A 23,271-nucleotide genomic window follows, 5' to 3' on the forward strand; every position below is an offset into this window, starting at 1 on the left:
TTTCACAGTAGGATATACTGTAATTTATTTAATATTTCCCATTGATGATGGAGACTTGAGATTTTTTTTTCCAATTTCTAGCAAAAGTAAGAACAGGACCCACATGTTTAAATATATGCTTAAGATATGCAAATAAAATTGAACAGATGGGGGAACAGAAAAATCACTGGGTGCTTAAGTGCTGGAATGTAGGGGTGGGACTATGCCGGGAATGGCAACCACTTTTTTTTTTTTTTCAAGATTGATTTATTTATTTGAGCGAGGCCAGGCAGGGGCAGACAGGGGCAGTCTCTGTGATAAGCATGGAGCCCAACGTGGGGCTCAAGCTCATGACCCCGAAATCACAGATGGAGCCAAAACAAGAGTTGGACACTTAACCGACTGTGCCACACAGGCGCTCCAAGAATAGCAACTGTTTTCAGATTTGATGTGTTAGGTTGAAAACTTAAAAACCTTGGCCATGTTACTTCATCTTTCTGTGCATTTGTTTCCTCAGAGTAATATTGTGATAAAAACAGTATCTATTCCGAGGTATGTCATGTGTTTTAGTGAACTCCCACAAGTAAAGCATATAGAACAAAGGCTGGAACATAGAAGGTGCAAGGTACATGTAAATATATGCTAACAATTATTATGATTTTTATTTTCATTGTGAATTTGCCCCTCAAGAACATGTACTTGTGAAGACAGGCCCCCAAAAATCTATATTTAAGGGATAAAAGAAACAGGAAGGAAGTGTCAAGTGGTTGGAAAAAAAAAAACAGACATGATTTGTTCAACAGCATTTCTTTAAAGGAAAAATATATTTTTGCTTCAATTTGTTCAAATTTTACATTCTGTTTATAGGTAGCAAACTTATTTATAGCGGTTAAGGAAAGGTGGTTTAACATCTAGTGAAATGATCGACAGCATTCCATTTTATCAAGAAAGATGGCCGCACTGACTTACCTTGAGGAAGAAATTAACTTACCATTGTTTCTTCAATCTGAAGATAGATGAGTATTGTCCAGACACCCTTTCAGCTGAAGCCATGTGGGCAGCTAGCTAGAGTGAAAGGGGAAATGTGTTGTTATGAGGAACAGTGAAAACTTAGTTGCCCTCATGGGCTTCAAAGTCAGGACCTCAGAGTCCAGGACCCAGCCATCACCAGGAGCCAAGTAGGCATATCATGCCCTTCACTGCTCTAGGATATGCACGCCCTACAATGTGGTTTAATATTGCCTAGTTCCAGGAGACCTTAGGATTCTTGGCAAATAAATATGACAAACAAAGCTGCTTGTGGGATGTTTCCGCTGAATCATGAAGGCATTCTCACACAATCTCATCCACTGTCGTCAGAAGCACCGTGTTTGGTTCTGGTAGTTGTAAGATACATTTCCATTTCTCTGACTGCATGCATCCCATAAACATGAAGTTAGTAACTTTAAAAACAAGGGGAAGAATGCAACAGGGAGAAAGTGTGCATGTATGTTTGTCCTTAAGTAATTTAAAGAGTTTGGACTACTCTTGGGGTCATATGAAATTTACTCCTGAAGTTAATCTTTCCTTGTGTGAGGCTCTGTTTTTTCCCAGCTTTAGTGAGGTGTAATTGAAAAATGAAAAACTGTATATATTTAAGGTGTGCGACTTGAGACTTTAGTTTGAAAATAATTTCTTCACCATAGCATTAAATAGAGAATATGGAATAAAAAAGGAAGGTAGCTGCTGAATGCTAAATACAGAGAAGAGAGGGTTTTTTGTTTTTTGGTTTTTTTTGTTTTTTTTTTTAAAAAGATTTTATTTATTTATTTGACAGAGAGAGAGATCACAAGCAGGCAGAGAGGCAGGTAGAGAGAGAGGAGGAAGCAGGCTCCATGCTGAGCAGAGAGCCCGATGCAGGGCTCGATCCCAGGACCCTGAGATCATGACCTGAGCCGAAGGCAGCCAGGCGCCCCTGTTTTTTGTTTTTACAAAAATATTTCCCAACACACGCAAAAGTAGAGAGAATGGTGTAATGGACTGCCATGTTCTCAACAGCCAGCTTCAGTACACACAGAGAAGATAGTTTACTTTTTAGCATATATTTTATCACTAAAAATCTTTATGTTTCTCAAAACAGAAAATCTAAGAATTTTTCTCTTATGGCACATGCCAAGAAGAGGCTTCTAGATCCATTGTCTTTGGGTTGTCCTAAAGTCCTTTCACAGGGCAAAAGGAGAAATTCAGAAAAGAGTGGTTTGTAGGACATAAGGACTCCGGTGGCCTGACTTGCTTCCCAAGAAGGTGATTGGGGCAGGGGCTGTGATAGCTCTGTGGCGGGCGGCAGGCAGAGTTGGGAGGAAGGTAAAAGTTGGGGAAGGGGACAGACCAGAGGAAGAGCAACCAAAAGTAGGAGCCAGAGTTGGGAAAAGGAGAACAATTATGTTTGATGCAAAATGGCAGTGAGTAGTCACACAAAGAGCACGAACTTGACAGTTCAGTCCCAGCTCTGTCACTCATGGGTTCTGTGCCTAGAGGGTGTATATGGAGGTGGTCAGTATTTGGTACCTACACTCTTGTTATTTTTAATCATCTCAGAATGTTTCCTTTTAATTTTGGATTTTTGCTTTCACTTCTGCAATTACATTTTTTGTTTTATTTATTTTTTATTTTTATTTTATTTATTTATTTTTTGAGCGGCGAGGATAAGACATCCAACAGGGTTTTTCAACCTGAAAATGAAAAAGTTGGGGGATATCACAGTAGTCTCAGCTTTTGAAAATCTGTCATGTAGATGAAGAATTGGACATTTTTCCTTTGGGATCCCAAGGTGTAGAAATAAGACCAATGGTAAAAGTTATAGAGAAATATATTTTGATTCAATATGATAAAGACATTTCTAATAGTGACACCTGTCCAGAAACTTAGAAAGCCACCTCCGGGGCACCTGGGTGGCTCAGTCCTTGGGTGTCTGCCTTCGGCTCAGGTCATGATCCCAGGGTCCTGGGATTGAGCCCCACATTGGGCTTCCTGCTCAGCGGGAGGCCTGCTTCTCCCTCTCCCACTCCCTCTGCTTGTGTTTCCTCTCTTGCTGTGTCTCTCTCTGTCAAATAATAAATAAAATCTTAAAAAAAAAAAAAAAAAGAAAACCACCTCCCTGGAATGTTGAAAAGGAGCTTTGTGCTAGATCAGGTCTTTTCAACCTTGGCATTATTGACGTTTTGGGTCATATACTTCTTTGATGTGACGTGTTGTCCTGTACATTATAAGGTGTTTATCAGCATTGGTAGCCTCTATCCACTAGCTGCCAACAGTACCCCCGACTTGTGACAATGAGAAATATCTCCAGACATTGCCAAATAACCCTGGAGGGGCAGAATTGCCAGCAGTTGAGAACCATGATGCTCAATTAGTAGTTGCCCAACACAGCTTACAGTGCCCTTAGAATAGTTCTTCCATGGTTCTTACAGTGCTCTCGATGAGAAGGGAGAATTTAGGAGGTGGTAGAGAAGGTGATGGGTCACAGTGCCTAACTGTGTTCTGGGGACCCAACTCTCACATCAGTGGGAACACCTCTCTTTCAACTAGCCTGCATATGAGGGTTCTACTCATGGGTTCATCACCTAAAAAAAAAAAAAAAATGTTTTTTTCTACTCAACTAAAATCCTTTTTGGAGTTCCATAGAATTTATTTTGGCTACTCTGAGCTCCAGAATACCATCATGTGGTAGAGAGCTTTGAAAGAAAATTTGAGTCATTTTCAAATTCATAATTATTTTCCATATTTGTAGTCATCCACTCCCAAATAATAGGGTTTGGATATGAATTGGAAGAAAAGGTAGGATATGGTATGCCTGGTGGCTCAGTCAGTTAGACATCTGCCATTAGCTCAGGTCATGATCCCAGGGTCCTGGGATTGAGTCCCACTTCGGGCTCCCTGCTCAACGGGGATGTCTGCCTCTCCCTCTCCATTTTCCTCTCCTCCTGCTCATGCTGTCTTTCTCTCTCTCTCTCAAGTAAATAAATAAATTAAAATCTTTTAAAAAAAGAAGTTCAATTGGGGCGCCTGGGTGGCTCAGTGGGCTAAAGCCTCTGCCTTTGGCTCAGGTCATGATCCCAGGGTCCTGGAATCGAGCCCCACATCGGGCTCCCTGCTTGGAGGGAGCCTGCTTCCTCCTCTCTCTCTCTGCCTGCTTCTCTGCCTACTTGTGATCTCTGTCAAATAAACAAATAAAATCTTTAAAAAAGAAAAAAAAAAAAAGAAGTTCAGACAGCGATATAAAGATAAAACAAGTTATTCAAGAGCTAAAATGATGTAAGAATATTCTCTGATATTTGAACTTTTTGTCATATGAATGAAAGATTATTTTTTTCCCTATGGAATCCTAAGATGTGAGAATGGGAACAACAGTACATTATTCTTGGAGAACAAATAATAGTTTAGTGCCTACTTTGGGAAATAGGATGTGTGTTCCTGGGTGGTGGGGGTACAGCCGAACTCTTCACTTCAGTGAGGCTCTGTTGGGTATACAGCACTCCTGAGTCTCCTTAAGAGCAAGCAGCCTGCTGTAGCAAAGGACCGTCACCCTTTCCCCTGACTCTGGAGACAGCCTGGTGAGTCCTCAGCACTAAGGTCTTGAGTCCAGGGCAGGCTTGTTTCGGAAGATTCAAGTTCATGAGTATATTGAATGGAGGCAAAAGTTTGAGCGCCTGGAGTTCTATATTCCTCCCAGTTTTTCTTCTTTCTTACTTTTGTCAATCAAGAAAAGATTTTTCCTTATTCCTTCTGCTTCTTCCAGGCTACTTCTTCAGGTCTCATAAAGGAATGTGGTCTTTTGAAAATCCTCTGAGAAAAAAAGGAGAAAGAAAAAGTAATTTTCTATGACCTAAAGTAGTTTGGAAAGTACTGTTTGACATATAGCACTTAGAAATTCATAGAGCCTCTTTTTTTTTTTTAAAGATTTTATTTATTTATTTGACAGACAGAGATCACAAGTAGGCAGAGAGGCAGGCAGAGAGAGAGAGGAGGAAGCAGGCTCCCCGCTGAGCAGAGAGCCCGAAGCGGGGCTCGATCCCATGACCCTGGGATCATGACCTGAGCCGAACGCAGAGGCTTTAACCCACTGAGCCACCCAGGCTCCCCTTCATAGAGCCTCTTAACATATTAATAGTTCTAGAAGTTCTTTCATAAACAATCTCATTAAATTTTATCCACCTATTTACTTAATACTTTTTCACTTTCCCTCTTTTGGGTCCTGGCATAGACTAGTCTGTTCACCTTGAAAACCAACCTCTGCTTCTTCTACTAATTCACACTCCCAATGCCTGAGCCTCTCTTTGCCTGGGTAACTCCTTTCATCTTTCCCACCTCATTCAATGTCACTCACTTCTTGAGAAGGCTTCACAAACCCTTCCTATTAGGTTGTTTCTTGACCTTTCCCTCTTATATGTGCCTGTGTACTGTCTTCAACACCAGTGCCATTAGATTATTTGGTTAATGCCTCTTGCTTCTAACCAAAAGGTCCAGGAGCCCTTTCAAAATGCGTTCACAGCAGTGTATAAACCTGGCAATTCACAGACCTGTACCCCTGGGGCTAATAATACATTATATGTTTATTAAAAAATTTTAAAAAATTATTTTAAAAAAAGATGCATTCATAGCACAGTGTCTGGGATACAGAGTAACCCAATGCAAATTTGTTGAAAGAGTGAAAAAACACCTAATCTATAGCTAGCATTTGTGATCTAGCTTGAGAAGTACTTTGTAGATAGATTATCTTTTCCTCCGTCTTGTTGTCATTTTGTTTTGGCATACTCTTATTTGGAAGGTGAAGCTGGAGAAGAGGAAGTTATAGCGATTAAAGAAAAAGGAGAAATGCTCATGGCTGAAGTGGTTTTCTGACAAAGACTAGATTGCCAGCTCTGTTCTGAGTCTAATCTATAAGGTCAGGGTGGCTATTTTTCTTTAGCTCAGAAGAGGAGGGGGGATGTACTAATGACAAAGTTGTTGGGGGAGAAATACCAAAGGCAGAAGGAAACAATCCATGCGTTTTGTCTGGTCAAAAACAATAGGTCCTTTTTCACCTCCCGTTCCTTATTACCTGGGCTAACAGTGGAAAATCCTTGTTTCTAATCTCTGTGCTTATCTGACAAATGCTATCAATACTTCTTAGGAAATAGGTCTTCATTTTGTAAGTATAGGTTGTGTATTCACATTTGTTCTTATTTTAAATATCATTTTTTTGGGTATCTGTATCTCATAGTTTAGATTGTAACAATAGTTGGCTTCCAAAAAAAATGTTGAGGCAAAGGAAGTTCTTTTCTTCAGGCCATCTGTGTATCATGTACTTGTGTAGGTTTAGGAAATGGTTTGTAGCCTTCCCAGATTTTGGGGGGTTACTGGCTGGCTTACTCCTACTATCCCCCAAGGGAGTTTCTATTTTCATAAGAGGGAAAAGAGGCAAATCTTGCTGCTGCCTGGGAATGAATTTGAGTAAAGCAAACATTTCTAAGCTAAATTTTGCATCATGCTATTATGTTAATGTATTTTCTTTTCCTGCCATTTCTTTCTTTTTTTCTAATTACTTCGACTTGGCACTTACATGTAAAATGCATGCTTCTCAAACATTTTCACTGAATATTTCCCTAAAGGGTTCCTGTGAAATAAAGCAACACAAAACAATTTCCCATTTGCTGATTCCCACTAAGAAGTGTGTAAACACTTTATCTTTGTTAAGGACAATAGTGAGTACTAAATAAGTGCCTAAGAAGTTTTCTCATAAACTTTGAAAATATTATAGTTTTAATTTGTATTGTATTCCTGTGAGACATGTATTGTTCATCTTGTATGATGCAGAAAATAATGTGCCACAGATTAAATAACATATCCAAAGTCACACAGCTGGTTAGTGGCACAGGTGAGATATAAACATGGACCTCCTTGGCAGAAGGGCACGGTGGTAGCTAGCTGTTCTGTGCTCTCACCTGACTCACCCTCCATCGACGTTCAGGGCATATGTGTGTGTATATGTGTGTGTGTATAAAAGATTTTATTTATTGAGAGAGAGAGAGCATGCGTGCTCACACAAGCAGGGGAGGGGCAGAGGAAGAGTGAGAGAGAATCTCAAGCAGTCTCTGATGTGGAGCTGGGAGTCTGATGCAGCGCTGGATCCCACAACGCTGAGATCGTGACCAGAGCTGAAATCAAGAGTCAGTCGCTTGACTGACTGAGACACCCAGGCATCCCAAAGGCATTCATATTTCTGAAACTCCTCTTGCTTTTGGGAATCCTTGTTGCTGGAGTCAAACAACAAAAAAGAATTGCCACGGAGGAGAGATGTTTACTGAAAGTATAAAAATGTTAGAGAAAGATGCATTTCAAAGTATTGGATTATCCATACTACTAAGTTCTTCTCTATTGTGGAGCATTAAAGGCCCAGTTCCCCCTCTAGAAAAAAAAAAACCTAATGCTTATTTTCATATACTGTGCCAATGTACAGAAAAGTAAACATGTAAAATATCCAATTATAAATTCAGTAGTCTTTCATTTTTAAACATGGAGATAAAGCTTTTAAAACTGAAAATATAAAAAAAAAAGTACAAAAGATAAGGTATGGAAGCACTGTAGTAGGTCTCACAATTTTAGTGAAAGTACAACTAAGTTTTGAGTACTGATTTAATTAGGAATCCAGAGGTTGGAGTGTTAATTGCTTAAAGTGCTTCAGTGTTTCTAACACTTGACATTAACTTTCCTACACAAGGAAGACGTGTTAATCTGCTGGGTTTTCCTAGGAAGTGGTGATTGTTTCCTGCTAATGCTCCTGGTTCTCTCCAGCAGAACCACCAAGCATGTGTTTGCTGACAGGATTATGGTGATCAGAGGCCATTGTGTAGTGTTAGACCGTGGATTTTGGGATCCTATAACTTGGATTGGAGGTCTAGATCCCCCATTTAGTACTATGACTACTGACATCCTTAACTTTGGTTCACTTCTTTATTAAATGTGGTTAATAATAGTAAGTTCTCCATACAGTTACTCCCCATCTTCATTAGAAAGATATAATCAAGATCTAAGCATGGTGCTTGGCATATACTAAGTTCTCAGTAATAGCTGTTACAGTTTTGTTTTTTTTTAAAGATTTTATCTATTTAATTGACAGAGATCACAAGTAGGCAGAGAGGCAGGCAGAGAGAGAGGGGGAAGCAGGCTCCCCACTGAGCAGAGAGCCCGATGTGGGGCTCAATCTCAGGACCCTGAGATCATGACCCGAGCTGAAGGCAGAGGCTTAAGCCACTGAGCCACCCAGGTGTCCCGAGCTGTTATAGTTCTTATTTCAGAAATGGCTGGAGAACCAACACAGGGTTAAACTGAATTGTTTTGTTTTGTTTGCCTCATTCTGCAACATGCAGTAACTAAGTTCTGTCCACAGATTGGCTGAGAAACAAGACATTTGAGAGAACTGAAGATTTGCCTCCTGTGTTTCACTAACCTATAGAATGAATGTCTTAGGTTGGGTTTCCTGGGAAACAGACTGAAAGGTAAAGATTTTTCTGAGGGAGGTTGTGGGAGTGTGCTCAGGACAACGTTGGTAAGGAGTGAGGGACTGAGAACACACCACAGAATTCGAACCATGATAAAGTCTCAACAGAGTCCTCCTTAGGCCTGACCGGAGCTCTGCCTAAAACGAGAATTCAGAGTTGTTCTATGTGGAGGTCAAGAGGACAAACCTTTGTACTCTCCAATTGACTAGTTGTTGGAGGTCAGATATCCCTAGGGAGAGGCACTTAGAGGCATGGGTTTCTTCTGTGGCGAGCAGATCCTGGGGAGGGCCTCAGTAATGAGCTTTGCAGGAAACCCTTGGAACGGCTGGGAGATTGAGGAATTAGTGTTTTGATCCTGAAAATTGGGAGGCAGTGCGGGGAATTGGGGGGTTGGGGGAGACAGAAGGTCCGAGCAATGCACCACTGTTCCCACCACAAATAACATTTAAATGCATGTCTTTAACTATTTATTTATACTCAATTATATATTTATGAATATATTAAGAAGTGTAGTAAATATATCTTTTGTGAGAAAAGTCTTCTTTTTTAAAACTTGAAATTGAATATGAGATACATAAAAAAATCTTAGCCTATATAAATTCATTGAATTTTAAAAATGTATAGTCCAAGAGGATTAGGGGGCACAAACTCCCAGCTATAAAATAAGTAAGTCACAGAGGTGGGAAGTTTAGCTTAGGGAATATTGTCAGTAAGATTGTAATAACTTTGTATGGTGGCACATGGTGCTTACGCTTATCATGGTGAGCATTTTAAAATGTATATAATTGTTAAGTCACCATGTTGCATACTTGAGACCAATATAATATTGTATGTCAACTATACATCAATTAAAAATCAACTTGTAGTCCAAACACCAACTTTGGTTTTTTGCTTATTATTGGGGAAAGGGTGATTCTTTAAGGGATCAAAGGAACCAAAGTGACACCATTGATGACAAAGTTAGATCCAGAATTTATGTTTCCAGATTCTTCTCCCTCTTTGGAACTTTATGGGCTTCAGATCTGGGGAGAATTTTCTATTTTGTTCTTCAACTATGTAATGAATCTTTAACAGTGCTTTTCAGCCATGTTCTGTAATTACCAAAGTTTGGATTTTTTGCCAAAACAAATCTTCTATTAGGGCATGCTTTCACCTCATTTAGATATGCAAATCAGATGTGGATTTTAAAAAGCCCAAATTTAAGAAAGCATGAAAACCACTGCTTCCTATGAAATGGAGCATCTCGTAGGAATTACCTGAGATGGACATTAATTCTGTTCCCTGGTATTCTTCATGGATTCTTGATTAAAGAAATGACATAGACTCTGCTTTTTTGTGGGTGTAATTGATTGCAGTTTGCGTGAATACCTCTATATCCTTTCGTTATTATTCATATTCAGAAATAACACGTGCTTTCCTAACATCTGTATTTGAAGTTGTGTGATTCATTATTTTTAAGCCGGGATAACCCGATTTCACATATTTTTCCGTGAGTCAGAGGCAAGTCTAGCTGTTAGTTTGTTATTGTCTGTGCTTTTTCATAGCAAGCCTGCACTTGCCATCATTTTGCTGCTTTGTATTTTTAATCTTTTAACCAGTTGCTTTGGGAATAGTCTTTCCAGTTTTCAATGAAAACCAGACAAGAATCGTCATGGATTCCTTAAAGATTGGCAAAGTTTTTATTATGATTATTTATTTCATTTCATGGGTTTAAATACAACCAGGAAGTCTGCATCAGCTGTTTTGATCTTGGGTCTTGCTTTCATTTGTGTAATTTCTTAAAGAAAAAAAAAAGGTTTTTCTCTAGGGCTTCACAAATCTTTTGCTTAGGAAGCTTAGAAACTCAGCTGGGATAGATGATAGATTAGCAAGGCAATGATGTGTCTTAACCATAGACCAGACACATTGGTAGAAATTGCCCCAAAAAGGTCAATAATGTTCATGGAACATAACAGGATAGCTGAACTCCCTGAACATTAAACATGATCTAACTGCTCTAGTTTGGCTCCTTTCCAGGGGAAAAGAAAATATTCCTTCTTGTGCCTAATGAGGCTTTGTGTGATAAATATGAACGTAAATAGGTCAGTGTATTTAGAGAAAACCTGCTGTTTAATATTAAACTTGATTTATCCCATTGGTATTTTTAGATGCCTCCTTCTACCTAGGTACAAAAGAGAGTATGATGAATAAAAGCTCCCTTCTAGACTCACATATCTTTCCAGCTATTGCCCCATTTCTTGGTTCTTCAGCTCTGTTTCTCTCATTTTCTCTTAAATCCACTGGCGTTTTGCCCACAGCACCCTACAAAAACACTTCCAAGGTCAGCAATGACCATGTGACTGCTGAGTCCAGTGATCAGTTCCCAGTCCTCGATGGACTTGACCTCTCAGCAGCATTTGGCACAATCACTTGCTTTATTGAAATACTTTTTTCATTTTGTTTCCAGGACATCCAACTCACCTGGTTTTTCTCCTCATTTTCTGGCTTTTGCTCAGTCTCTTTTTGCTCTTTCTTGTCATTTTCACGACCTCTAAATATCAGAACACTCCAGTGTCCATTCCTTGAACCCCCTTTCCTCTCTAGCTAAACTCATTTTTCTGATGATCTCATGCAGGCTTACTGATGCATCTGGGTGCTATCTTCCCCCAAATGTATATTTCCAGCCCTGCCTCCAACACTAAAATTCAAGCTCATGTATCCAGTTGTCTGCCAGAAACTTCCACTCGGATGTCTAAAGGACAACCTTGCATGTCTAAAACTGAACTCCTAACCTTCAATCTCTCAAATCTATTTCATCCACAGACTTCCCCACCTCAGTTAATGCCAATTCCATTATTCAGGTTGCTCAGGCTGAAAACCTGTATATTAATCTTGATTTTTATCATTTTTAAAATATAGTCAATAATCTGTCCACACATTTCCTCTGCTCTGCCTTCAAAACTTGTCCACCATTTCCAAGTGGCCCCATGGTCCAGTCTACCACCATCTGGATAACCTGCTAACTCGTCTCCCTCTGTCTGCCCTTGTTCACCTACATTTATTCTTAACAAGCAGCCAGAGTGATGATTTTAAAATGAAAATCAGATCATGTCATTTCTCTATTCAAAACTAGCTGGTTTTCACCCTGAGTTATACCTAATGGCTATTGATTTGCATCTGTATAAATGTGTGTGTGTCAATGTGTGTGAACGGGAGAGGGGAGGTCAGTGTGGCTGGAATACACTAAGGAAAAGGGAGGATGGTAGGAGATACTGTTGGAGAAGTCATGAGGGGTCAGATCATATGGAGTTTATAGAATATTGTGAAGACTCTGGATTCTACTTTGAGTGTGGAGGGGCCACTGGAGGCTTCTGAGTAGAGAAACGGCATGATCTGATTTACTTTTTAATAGGGGTTACTCTTGCGGCTGTGTTAAGATTCAATGAATGGAAATGAGCGGAAGGAGGGAGACCACGTAGAAGGGCATCCAGTTGGGCATCCAGTTGAGGTATGATGATGGCTTGGACCAGGATGGTGACAGTGGAGCAGGTGAGAAGTGGTCAGATTCAGAGTATATTTTAAGTGAGCGCTAACAGGATTTCCTAATAGCCTAGGTATGGAATGTGCAATAGAAGAGTCAAGGTTATCTCCCAGGTATTTGGTCTGAGCAACTGGGACCTCATTGAACAAGGGAAGGCCATGGGGAGAGCAGGTCCTGATGAATGTTTGTAGAGCTCAGTTTTGGAATGTAAATTTGAGACGGCATTTAGTGGTTCATTAAATATTTGCAGGGCTAATCAGTGAAGTCACTGATCTCAACAATCACAGCCCTCCTTTTCACTGTACAGTTTATTCCTACACCTAGAACCCCTTCTGGCCCACCTCTATTTGTCTTTGGGTATGGGGAGGAGGAGTTGCCTGGCTTGTGCTTGGGGTCAGATGATTCTGGGGGTCAGATTATCCCATATACAGATGTGAACATAAGTCTTCTTTTTTTTTTTCCAATCATAAGCTGAAACTCAGGTTCCTTCTATTGCCTCTAAGGTCTGTTGTGAGGAAAAGATGGGCTTGCTTCTCAAGGTGATCCCCCTTATAAAGATAGTGGAATTTAAGCTTATATGTTTCTTTCTATCAGTTTCCCAGCCACCATTACATTTCACCATGCCAAATTTTGTTGACACCTCTCCATTGTTGATATACCCCATGTCATCTTTGCTGTTTTAGTTTGTGTTTTTTATCCCTAAACCATCATTTTAGTGTTTTGTTTTTTTTGAGGGAGTTGAGATAAATACACACTTTCCTTCAGAGTTCACAAACATTTCATTTACATACTCTTGCAGGATCTTTCTAAGATGCAATCTATTTTTTCATGCAAATATACAAGTAAACACTAATTTTTTTTCTTCAAGTAAACAAGTAGACATTAAAATATTGTATTTGTCAAAATGTTTAAAGTCATGATGTTGCATTAATTGTGATGGGTTCTGTGCTCCTGGCTCGTTATTTCTTCTCTTACTTTTAGAACAATCCTCATTTGTGAAATTGCATGAGCTCCTAGTATAGTCTCTGGAACACTTTGGATTCATGTTTGAATGTATGAATAAATTATAGAATTGCCCATTGTTGAGATCCTTATTCATTCTCAGGTTAATTCTCCAATATTTTACCGAACTGATATTTGAATGCATACCTGCTGTAGGTAAGGTGCTATGGAGTATACAGTACTGACTTAGAAATATTTCTTGACCTCAAGACATTGTAAATGTATTTTAATGCAGAGAGAGAAATTATATAAAATTAAGGAGGTTGACTGTAATATAAAAGTAAAATAATTTAGGGGGTCAAGGAAGTGAGGAATTTCATGGCAGGGAAAATTAGGATTTGTTCATCAAAGTGGTGGCATTTGAGATGGGTCTTAAAGAATTGCTAGGGTACAATATGAGAAATGGGAATGGAGTCATTCTAAATGAGTAGACTAATAAGTGGGAAAGTGAGAGAGCGGGGAAATGTATTAGCTGACCCATATTGGCTTAGGTGGATTAGAGTGGTCAAGGAAGAATATGGAATATAAAGTTGGAAAGAATTTGGAACAGGTGTTTTTGGTTATAGACCCTAGAAAAGAAGGGGGTGTTTTTTCTTAGGCGGACACAAAAGGTTAATCAATAGGAGATTGCTGTAATCAGACATTTTCTTTGGTAAGATTATTTTAGAGGACTTGAAAGTTGATTGCATGCTGGCAGGAAGAAATATACATAATATTCCTCTGAGATTTGAGCTTCTGTCCTGATAAGGGTCTAGGTTCTATGTCCAAGACATAAGAGAATCAGAAAGAGAGGACAATTTGAGAAGTAAGATATTGAGAATTTTAAGCATAGAACATTTAGAGTGAATTTCAGGTGGAAACATGCAGCAGGCATAGAAGTTAGAGCTTTGGAAAAAGGGGTTAAAAATAAGACCTGACAATAATAATTAAAGACTCATATTCTGTGATCATTTTCTGTGGCTTAATAAATTTGTTATATTGAAAATAGAGTGTTTAATAAAGTACCATCTACTTTAGAATCATTTTTATTTATTATTGCAGGATGTTGATTTAAAAACAAACACATTGTGGCTTTGAAATTTCTTTTTCCATGTTGAATAAATCATTGTGCAGTGACATCATTTTTACATTTAGTTCTCAAATGTAAGATGATTATGTAATATCTGTTTATATTTCTGTGGGACTGTTATAAAATCATTAGTCATTTGAGCACTTTAAAAACTCAGTGCCATATTGAACAAATAATTGGAAGGAAAACATTTTTACTCAAGGATATCAAAATAGAAATTCCTCCAGATCTGTTCTCTCATACAAATTTGGTCACTTTATTTTCTTATCCTTAAACTGGGTGATGTATATTTTGGTACATATCTTATGGTCAATATGATCCATACTCTTTTTCTTCATGTAGGAAACTTAAGTGAGACTAAATTGAGACTCAGCAATGTCTTATTGCTTACATTTTAAATTAGGTCTTTAAAATATTTAAAATTATAAACATTACAAAGGCTAATAATAAATTTTAAAAAGAGATGTATACAAAATGAGTTCTCATTTTCTGTTTTCAGTTTTGCATCCCAGAAGTTAATATTCCTAATGCCATACTATGTATTCTCTTCAACTTATTTCTCTGTATAGAAAAAAAGCCATATCTGTTTTTATTTTAATAATACAGGCTTAAGTACACATATTATCCTGAAACTTTTTAGACTGAAAACTTGTCATAAGCGTATTTCCTTATTAATGTTTGAGGAGAAGTAGATAGCCATAGATATCTGTACTTTACTATTTCTTCTCTTTGAGAAGTTTTTTAAGCACTATTAAAAAGATAGTGAGGAGACATATCTGGAAAGAAGTTGCTATGGCCGATGTCAAAAGGTCTGTGTTCTCTAGGATTTTGATGGTTTCCTGTCTCACATTTAGGTCTTTCAACCATTTTGAATTTATTTTTGTGCATGGACTAAGAAAGTGGTCTTGGTCTGGTTTCATTCTTTTGCCTCTTGCTCTACGTACACACATGCACACACACACACACACACACACACAGAAATATTATTCAGCCATAAAAAAGAATGAAATCTTGTCATTTGCAATGATGTAGTTGGACCTAGAGAGTATTATGCTAAGCAAAGTAAGTCAATCAGAGAAAGACAAGCATCATATGATTTCACAAAACAAACAAGCAAAGGGAAAAAAGAGAGAGAAACCAAGAAACAGACTCTTAACTATAGAGAACAAACTGAAGGGAGGTGGGTGGGGGAGAAGAGGGAACAGGTGATGGGGATTAAGGTGGACACTTGTGATGAGCACCAGGTGATGTATGGAAGCACTGAATGACTGTATTGTACACCTGAAACTAATGTCACACTGTATGTTAACTAACTGAAATTCGAATAAAAACTTTAAAAAATTAAAAGATAAGAGGAAGCATTAAAGAATCACTACACTATGTTTTAAGCAACATTAGTGAATCTGAACATTTTTTTAAAATTTCATTTATTTTGACAGAGAGAGATCACAAGCAGGCAGAGAGGCAGGCAGAGAGAGAGGGAGAAGCAGGCTCCCTGCTGAGCAGGGAGCCCTACGTAGGGCTCAATCCTAGGACCCTGAGACCACGACCTGAGCCAAAGGCAGAGGCCTCAACCCACTGAGCCACCCAGGCGCCCCAATCTGAACATTTTTTGTGCAAAGCTACTAGAATGTGATTCTAAGATCCTCAGTCATTGCTTCAAAGCACACATGCTGACACCATTCTGTGCTTTACTCTGGCGGGACCCCTTCATATTTGAAGCAATATGATTGGGCAAGACTATTTTAAATTCTGTGTTCTTTTTCCAGTTAGTTTGAGAAAGTATCAGTACTTATAAAGGTATTATACCCAGAGTTTGAGGGAAACACTACTATGTTTTATCTATTCACAATCAGATCAGCATTAAAAACTGTACTGATGCATTTGGCCAGCCTCACAAGGTGGAGTTTTGTAGGCTCCTACAGGACTGGAGGGGATGTTATCACATCTGAGTATCTTTTATAATCGCACTGAAAGAATGGGCTACAGATATGAATATTTGGGAAGATACGTTTTCCTTTAGAATATGAGATTATATCAAGCCAGATGCCCACTCAGGCATCTCAAGACTAACTTTTTCCTCTCTATTCTGGTACTTTCTTGGCTTAGATCTTATTTTTATAATTCGAGGGTTAGTTCACAATGAGGGAAACATCAGGTGATGCATGGACACACAGATTGGTAGCTTGGAACTCTGTTGGGGTTCTTGCTTTCTATAAGGCACAAATTTTACTGCATAGAGGCTCTGGCCAGCATTAAATAGTATAGAGTGAAAATGATGGGTGGTTTTTACATATCACACCATCTTACGAATGGTATAATTATTAAGATATACTAGTTAACAAAACTTAATGATCTTGGAATGCAAATGAGATAAATATTAGAGTCACCATTATAAATGAAATAGCACTTTTTATAGTACAAATAATATTTAAATAATATATTTATAGTTTCTTTTACTTCGTTTCGTATTTTCATCATACAGTAATGATTTCACTAGAAACACTGATTGCAAAAGAGTAGTTTGGAAATTCCATGTCACATCAATTCCCAACCCTGAACCTTTATTAGATCATGTATTTTTAGTATGTTTATGATTTCTGGTGAAGTGAGCAATATCTACATTTTTATTTTCGTGTTCCTCTGGTTTCCAAGCTGCCTTTCTTGTTTGACTGCGAGTTCTTTACATTTCTCCATGGTGTCTTCTTTTCCTCTTATTTCCTCTTCTTACAGCATCCCAGTATGACCTACACTAATTGGTTGACACAGTGAGCTCAAGGATCTTGGACTTGCTTTATACAACCCATTCTCCATCACAGAGTCCCCAGGACCACATAGGACTTCAGCTCATGTTTCCCCTTAATTCTTATTGTTGTACGTCGATTCTAGTAATCTTCAACAAATAACTTTTCTTCCTCCTACACCATTTGATTTCTCATGCAACCCTTACCCATTTTCCATGTTTGCCTTAGTGGGAACAGTGACTTGCTGTAGTTAAAACTATGTAGTCAGATAGACTTGGATCCAAACCCTGTCTCGTCTTCTTACTAGTTGTATGATCTTGGGCAAGTTCATATTTTTCAGTCTGAATTATTCAGTTTCCCTTACTATGAAAGACAGGTGTTGTTGTGAGATTTTGGAAATAAAGGAATTGGCACTGCCCTTGGTAAATTGTACTCAGTAAAACTTTGGTAGTTTGAGAAGTTAGCAATGGGAAGGTGCTAATTTCTGTAAAAATCAGGAAAGGACAAGATATTGTGTGATGAGAAAGGGATGTTTTAGGAAGTAGGACAGTTGAAAGAACTTTTATCATACAGTTAAAATAATAATGTGTATAAAGTTCTTGTCCTTAACCCTTAGATTAGACATGTTTTCAGAATTAAAAATTTTGTGGATTTTAAAAGGTATGTATATTTCATATATTACATAAGATCTCTAGCAGGATATGAGGTAACATTTTTACACAGATACTTTTTTTTTTTTAAGATTTTATTTATTTGTCAGAGAGGGAGAGAGAGCGAGCACAGGCGGACAGAATGGCAGGCAGAGGCAGAGGGAGAAGCAGGCTCCCCGCCAAGCAAGGAGCCCGATGTGGGACTCGATCCCAGGACGCTGGGATCATGACCTGAGCCGAAGGCAGCTGCTTAACCAACTGAGCCACCCAGGCGTCCCAAACAGATACTTTTTTAAAAAGATTTTATTTTTAAGTAAAATCTGAGCAAGGAGTCTAATGCTGGGCTCAATCCCAGGACCCTGAGATCATGACATGAGCCAAAGGCAGATGCTTAACCTACTGAGCCACTCAGGTGCCCCAACAAATGGATACTTCTATAGAAAACACTTCTGTATGCATTTTTATACAAAGGTGTTAGCCTCCCATCATTACCCTCCCATAAACTCAAGTCAGATAGTGCCACCAAATGAGTTTTGAAAATACTTACTTTTCACAAGGTTTGAATCTGATGATTATGGATGAGAGATTAGAGTTCTGAAAAATAAAAGGACATTCTGCATTTCTTTATTGTGAGCCAAAATTATTCTCTCATTTCAGTGATGTGGGTGTTTTCTACATTTCATAAACATGGGGCTGTGGTTGCTTTTCTTACTTCCATAACCATACTCATTCCCTCCCAGTTACCCTTGCCAGTTCACTCCAGGTTATTTCTTCTGAGAATTAAGGGAGGGAATGAAATAGAACTCTTTCAGTAGGAGTTTCCTTGTCGGACATGGAAAATTCAGGTCACTTTTGGAAATGTTTTTTTTTTTTTTCCCCCTTATTCCTGGAACTTGTTAAGATGTGAAGTGTATATTAATATCTGGAGTGAAAAAGACATTAAAATCATTAATCTCCATTTCTTCCTTTGTGGTTAAAAGCTGTGCCCTCTTAAATATTTTGATTCAAAAGGCATTTTAGCAATTTTGTTGTTAAATGTGATATACTAACAATTTTAGACTATATGTCTTTTTTTATATAGATTCCTATGGGCTTTTAGAGAAATGTATATTGTATTATTGACTGGTCGAAGTTGCTTTTTTCTTCCAGTAATGAGGATCTATATCGATTTTTAGTTCATTCCTTTCTATTTGCTATTGATTTGGAGGACTTGCTATGAGAATGAAAATTGTTATTAAATCATAGTTTGGTAATACTTAACTATTACTCAGAATTGATTCCAGTGGTTTTTGTTTGTTTGTTTGTTTGTTTGTTTTAGTGTCCTACTGAAACCAAAGCAACATTTGGGGTCCACCTTAAAATAGTAGGAGACTGGACAGGTATGTGGAACACAGAGTTTTAAGGTACATGCTTTGAAAATAATGGGTCATACAATAGTTTGCATGTGTTTAAGTAGTAGGACAACTAGCATATATAGAAATGTGTATATATTCTCAAGCTGTTGTTTTCTTTCTTTGCATTTACAGTTTTGATAGTCATATTTTCTTCTTGTAGGATGCATTTTTAGAATTCAAATTCCTTAGATATCAATAATTGTTAATGTATTGTTTGCTGTGTTTATAAATCATTGGTTTCTGCCTACTTGTCAAATGCACTGGCAATAGTGGGAAGAATGAAATGTGTTTTTTAGAAAATATGATTTTAAAATAAGTAGTTGATTTTACTCTCAAATTAATCAACACCTGGGATTGGGATTTCTATTGAGATTTAAATCTTCCAGTTCTTGCATGACCTTTTTGTGGTATTACCTATGTGTATAATATAACAACTCCATGGCATATTTGGAATAGTGGTCATTTTTTTTTTTTTTTTACAGATTTTACTTATTTATTTGACAGACAGAGATTACAAGTAGGCAAGAGAGGCAGACAGGGAGAGAGAGGAGGAAGCAGGCTCTCCACGGAGCAGAGAGCCTGATGTGGGGCTTGATCCCAGGACCCTGGGATGATGACCTAAGCCGAAAGCAGAGGCTTTAACCCACTGAGCCACCTAGGTGCCCCTGGAATAGTGGTCATTTTTCATAGCAAATCTTTTAGTGATGTGTTACTCATTTATTCAATAATTACTTTTATATTATGTGTGACATGCGTTGTATTAAGAGTTCTGAATAAATAAATGAAACATTGTTCATTCTCTATTCCCCTGGTCCAATACAGTGACTAACAAGTGAGTGCTCAATAAATGTTAACTTGTTGGCTAGTTGCTTAGTTTGGCTACTCAAAAGAAAGAATGCGGTATAGACATGAATGCAAGTGTAAATAAAAGTATTTTCTAATTGAGTGCTAAACTAGGAGGAAGGAATCCGAAAAAGGTAGATTTAGAATAGTCTAGGGTTATATGAAGAGCTTCACAGAGAAGAGGGAATTTGAGCTGAACCTTGAAAATCAGGCATATGAAGAAGAAAGTAGGTCATTTTAGTAAAATTCACAGCATTGTCAAAAATCAGGGAAGGTAATGTGTAAACCATATCTGAGAAGGGTGAGTTAGTCAGCCTAGCAGAAGCAAAGACTTCATTCTTGGGAGTACTATGAAAAAGATATTTGGGGTTACCACAGTGAAGATCTTGAATGCCTTGACAAGATAATAAAATAACTTAGAGATGCTAGAGAATTTTTGAGAGATTTGGATCATTGTAACAATAATAGCATTAATAATTTGCTAGTTGGATATATTAGAATCTACTGGTACTGGAAGGCAGAGGGGAAGAGTTCAGTGGAGGAGAGGGAATGGAAAGAGAACTAGAAGGAATGGATTTGCTGGCACAGGTTTGAGAAGTTAGCACTGGAAGGGGGGACTAATTTTTGTAATAATCGGGAAAGGGCAAGATACTTTGTAATAAGAAGGGGTATTTTACAAAGAAGGACATTTGAAGTGCTTACATCAGACATTTAAAAGTAATAGTGTGTAAATTCTTTATCCATAGAAAGGACAATCAGCGTGGAATTGGAGACTTGATGAAAATGGAGAAAAAACAACAACAGAGTATTTAATGAGCAAACGATGAGATTAATCAAAAGACCTTTGAGCAGTAATGACCCATTCAGAATTATGAAAAATCAGGCTTCAATACGTATAGTTTATCTAATTGCATCAAAAGAGATCATGGTAGCCCCTTGTTAGAAAAACACTGGTGTAGCATGAAAATAGTAATTCTCATGATAACCCCAGAACTAGTTGATATAATCATAGTTGTTTTGCACTATTTGACAAATAAAGAACAAGTAAAGTTCTTTGCTAAGAATCTCAATGAAATGAGAATTAACTTCAATAATGAATGGTCATTGAAAAAATTCTGTATCTGAAGAGAAAAAGTACAATGAAGATACAATTTAATTCATCATGATAAGGAGAAACTTCATGATGGATTATTACTAGCTATTGTTACTAAGTTTCTTCATAAAGTTATTTTCTATTGTCAGTAGCTCATTAAAATAAATGATTGCCTCATCATTTATTTCAATCTTTTCTATTAGGGACACCTTATAGTTTTAATTTTTTTCTCCTTTTTTGAGGGAGAAATAAGATCATTCTATTTAGAGTCCAGTTCCAGTCAGATGCTTTTCAATTAATAAACCTTCTGGGTTGTTGACTCTAAATATTTGTTGACTTGGAAAAAAGTGTCAAGCGTTCATGCATAAAACCCCTAAATAATTCTGCACTAAATAATATCTGGCACTTTAGTTCAAAAAAAGGTTTAACTGTCTTAAAACAATGGAATTATAATTATGGAAGGAAAACTGGGAACATTACTCTAAGATCATTGGGTTTTGTTTTAAAATAATTAATTAAAACTTAGTGCTAAGAGCAACAGGGGTAGTAAATACCAAAAAGGTGTTTAAAAGTTGAATATCAGAGGTTTGCTTCTCAAAACTGACAGATATTTTATAGTTATTTTTTTTCTTCCCTGAAATATGTTCTGTCTTGGGCAGGTCAAAAGAACAAATTTTAGACTGCCCCATGGATGGTATTTCCAAGACTAATCAATGATACCCAGCAGCAAAGTGACCAAGAAGCAATTTGAGCATAGCTCAGGACAAGCAGCCTCAAAGTTTCAGATTTGTTGTCTAGCTTTTATTTTAATCAGGACTTTTGTTGCACCCCTTAAGTATGTGAAAGACTCATTAAGTTTGTAAGACCCTTCAAACCTCAAACACAATTTAGGTTTTTCCTTGAAATGATGGTGATGGACAGATAGAGTAAATTACTCAAGTGGATTTATCATCGAATTAATTTCTGTTGCTTTTCTAGAGTCAGTCATACTTTCTAATTTCAAATACATGATCACAGATTGCCTACTGGTTTGCTTATCATTCTAACTATCCAAAATGTATTGTTATTTTGTGCATTAGATGTCCTTACTATTGAATAATGTCTGAGATAATGTTACACTGTTGGTTTTTTTAGTGGTCTAAATAGCAACTTACTCTAGAGAGGTTAAGTTTTACTACAAAAGCATTATACGCATTGAAATTACTCTAAAAATTTTGTCATTTTTCTATTCAATAGTTAATGGATTGACAACTGGATAAATATGTAATGAGGGCTTATTGTACATATCCTGTACAATCCTTGAATCTGTGTTATCAGTTTCTATCAATTTAATGCTAATGAAAAATATTCCTATAATCAGAGGATATGGTTCACTTTGAGGATCAAAAGTGGGAAACCAGGGCCATATGACATCATGAATTTGTCTTAATACATAATACACGGATACTCATAGTACAAGAAACCATAGATAAAATTTTAATTGAAGACTAGACCAAAAAAAGAGTTAATAGTTCTCTCTCTATTTATTTCTATGTCATCAAATTAGCCAGGTGCATATTATACTTCATCTAGCTGATTGTTTATGAAAAGATTAAAACAGAATATGTGTAATGCATTTTAAGTATATATTTTTTCTTTTGGAGGAGCTCTTTACAAGTCAGATTATGGCCACACAGATTATAATAATGTTATTATTTCATAATGAGAACATGTTTTGGAACAATTGTGGCATCCACCTTTTACCATCCGTATCTGTGAATGGCTTTGGTGGCTGTAAAAAGAGTAAAAGATCAGAAGTACTCCTATTGAATACCAACCATTTTTTAGAAGCATGCCCAAAAAGCAGATGCAAAATAGGTTTGAGCAAACTGGCTGTTTTGAACAGCACAAATCATACTTGGATATATGAAACACCTGGGTTTTACATAATGCATGTTCACATAGTATAGGCTTTAGCTGAAGCCTATAATAAATATGAATTACGAATTTCTACATTTACAAAGGAATGACTAGAAATACTCTTTGTTGTTGTGACTGCTGCTTTGACTAGCAAATTGTCATGCTTAGATATTTGTGGAAGATAACAATTAAACTATTTGTTATTTTGGCTCATAATTAGATATTTATTAAACACCAACTGTATACCAGACACTGTCATGTAGTGTGTCTGGAGATACAGAATTGGTCAAAACAGACAAGGTCTCTGCTGTCCTAAAGACTATATTCTAGTCAGTAGAGATCTTCAGTAAAGAACAACAATAAGAACAACAAACAACCAAGGTATAATACATTAGATAGTGTTAAATGCTATAAAGAAAAATAAAGGTAAGGAAGTAAGAACGATGAAGGGTGGGGAGTGCTGTTTTAGATGGGGTGTTTAGTTACGGACTAGGAGATGTCAGGTGGATTTCAGGAAGAAATCCTGAGGAAACAGTGCAAATTCCCTGAGGTAGGAATG

General features: G+C 37.5%; 1 protein-coding gene across 2 annotated transcripts in view; it reads left to right on the forward strand.

The window, feature by feature from the left end:
- The window catches only part of NOX4 (NADPH oxidase 4), a 168,037-nt gene that overhangs the window by 77,167 nt on the left and 67,599 nt on the right, over nucleotides 1–23,271 (forward strand). For both annotated transcript variants that reach the window (XM_047692755.1, XM_047692753.1), the window contains exon 13: nucleotides 18,802–18,862. In XM_047692755.1, coding sequence (XP_047548711.1) covers nucleotides 18,802–18,862 — 61 coding nt within the window. The remainder of the gene's footprint in view (nucleotides 1–18,801; nucleotides 18,863–23,271) is intronic.

The sequence above is a fragment of the Lutra lutra genome, chromosome 10 (assembly GCF_902655055.1).
Source record: "Lutra lutra chromosome 10, mLutLut1.2, whole genome shotgun sequence".
NCBI classification, from domain to species: Eukaryota; Metazoa; Chordata; class Mammalia; order Carnivora; family Mustelidae; genus Lutra; species Lutra lutra.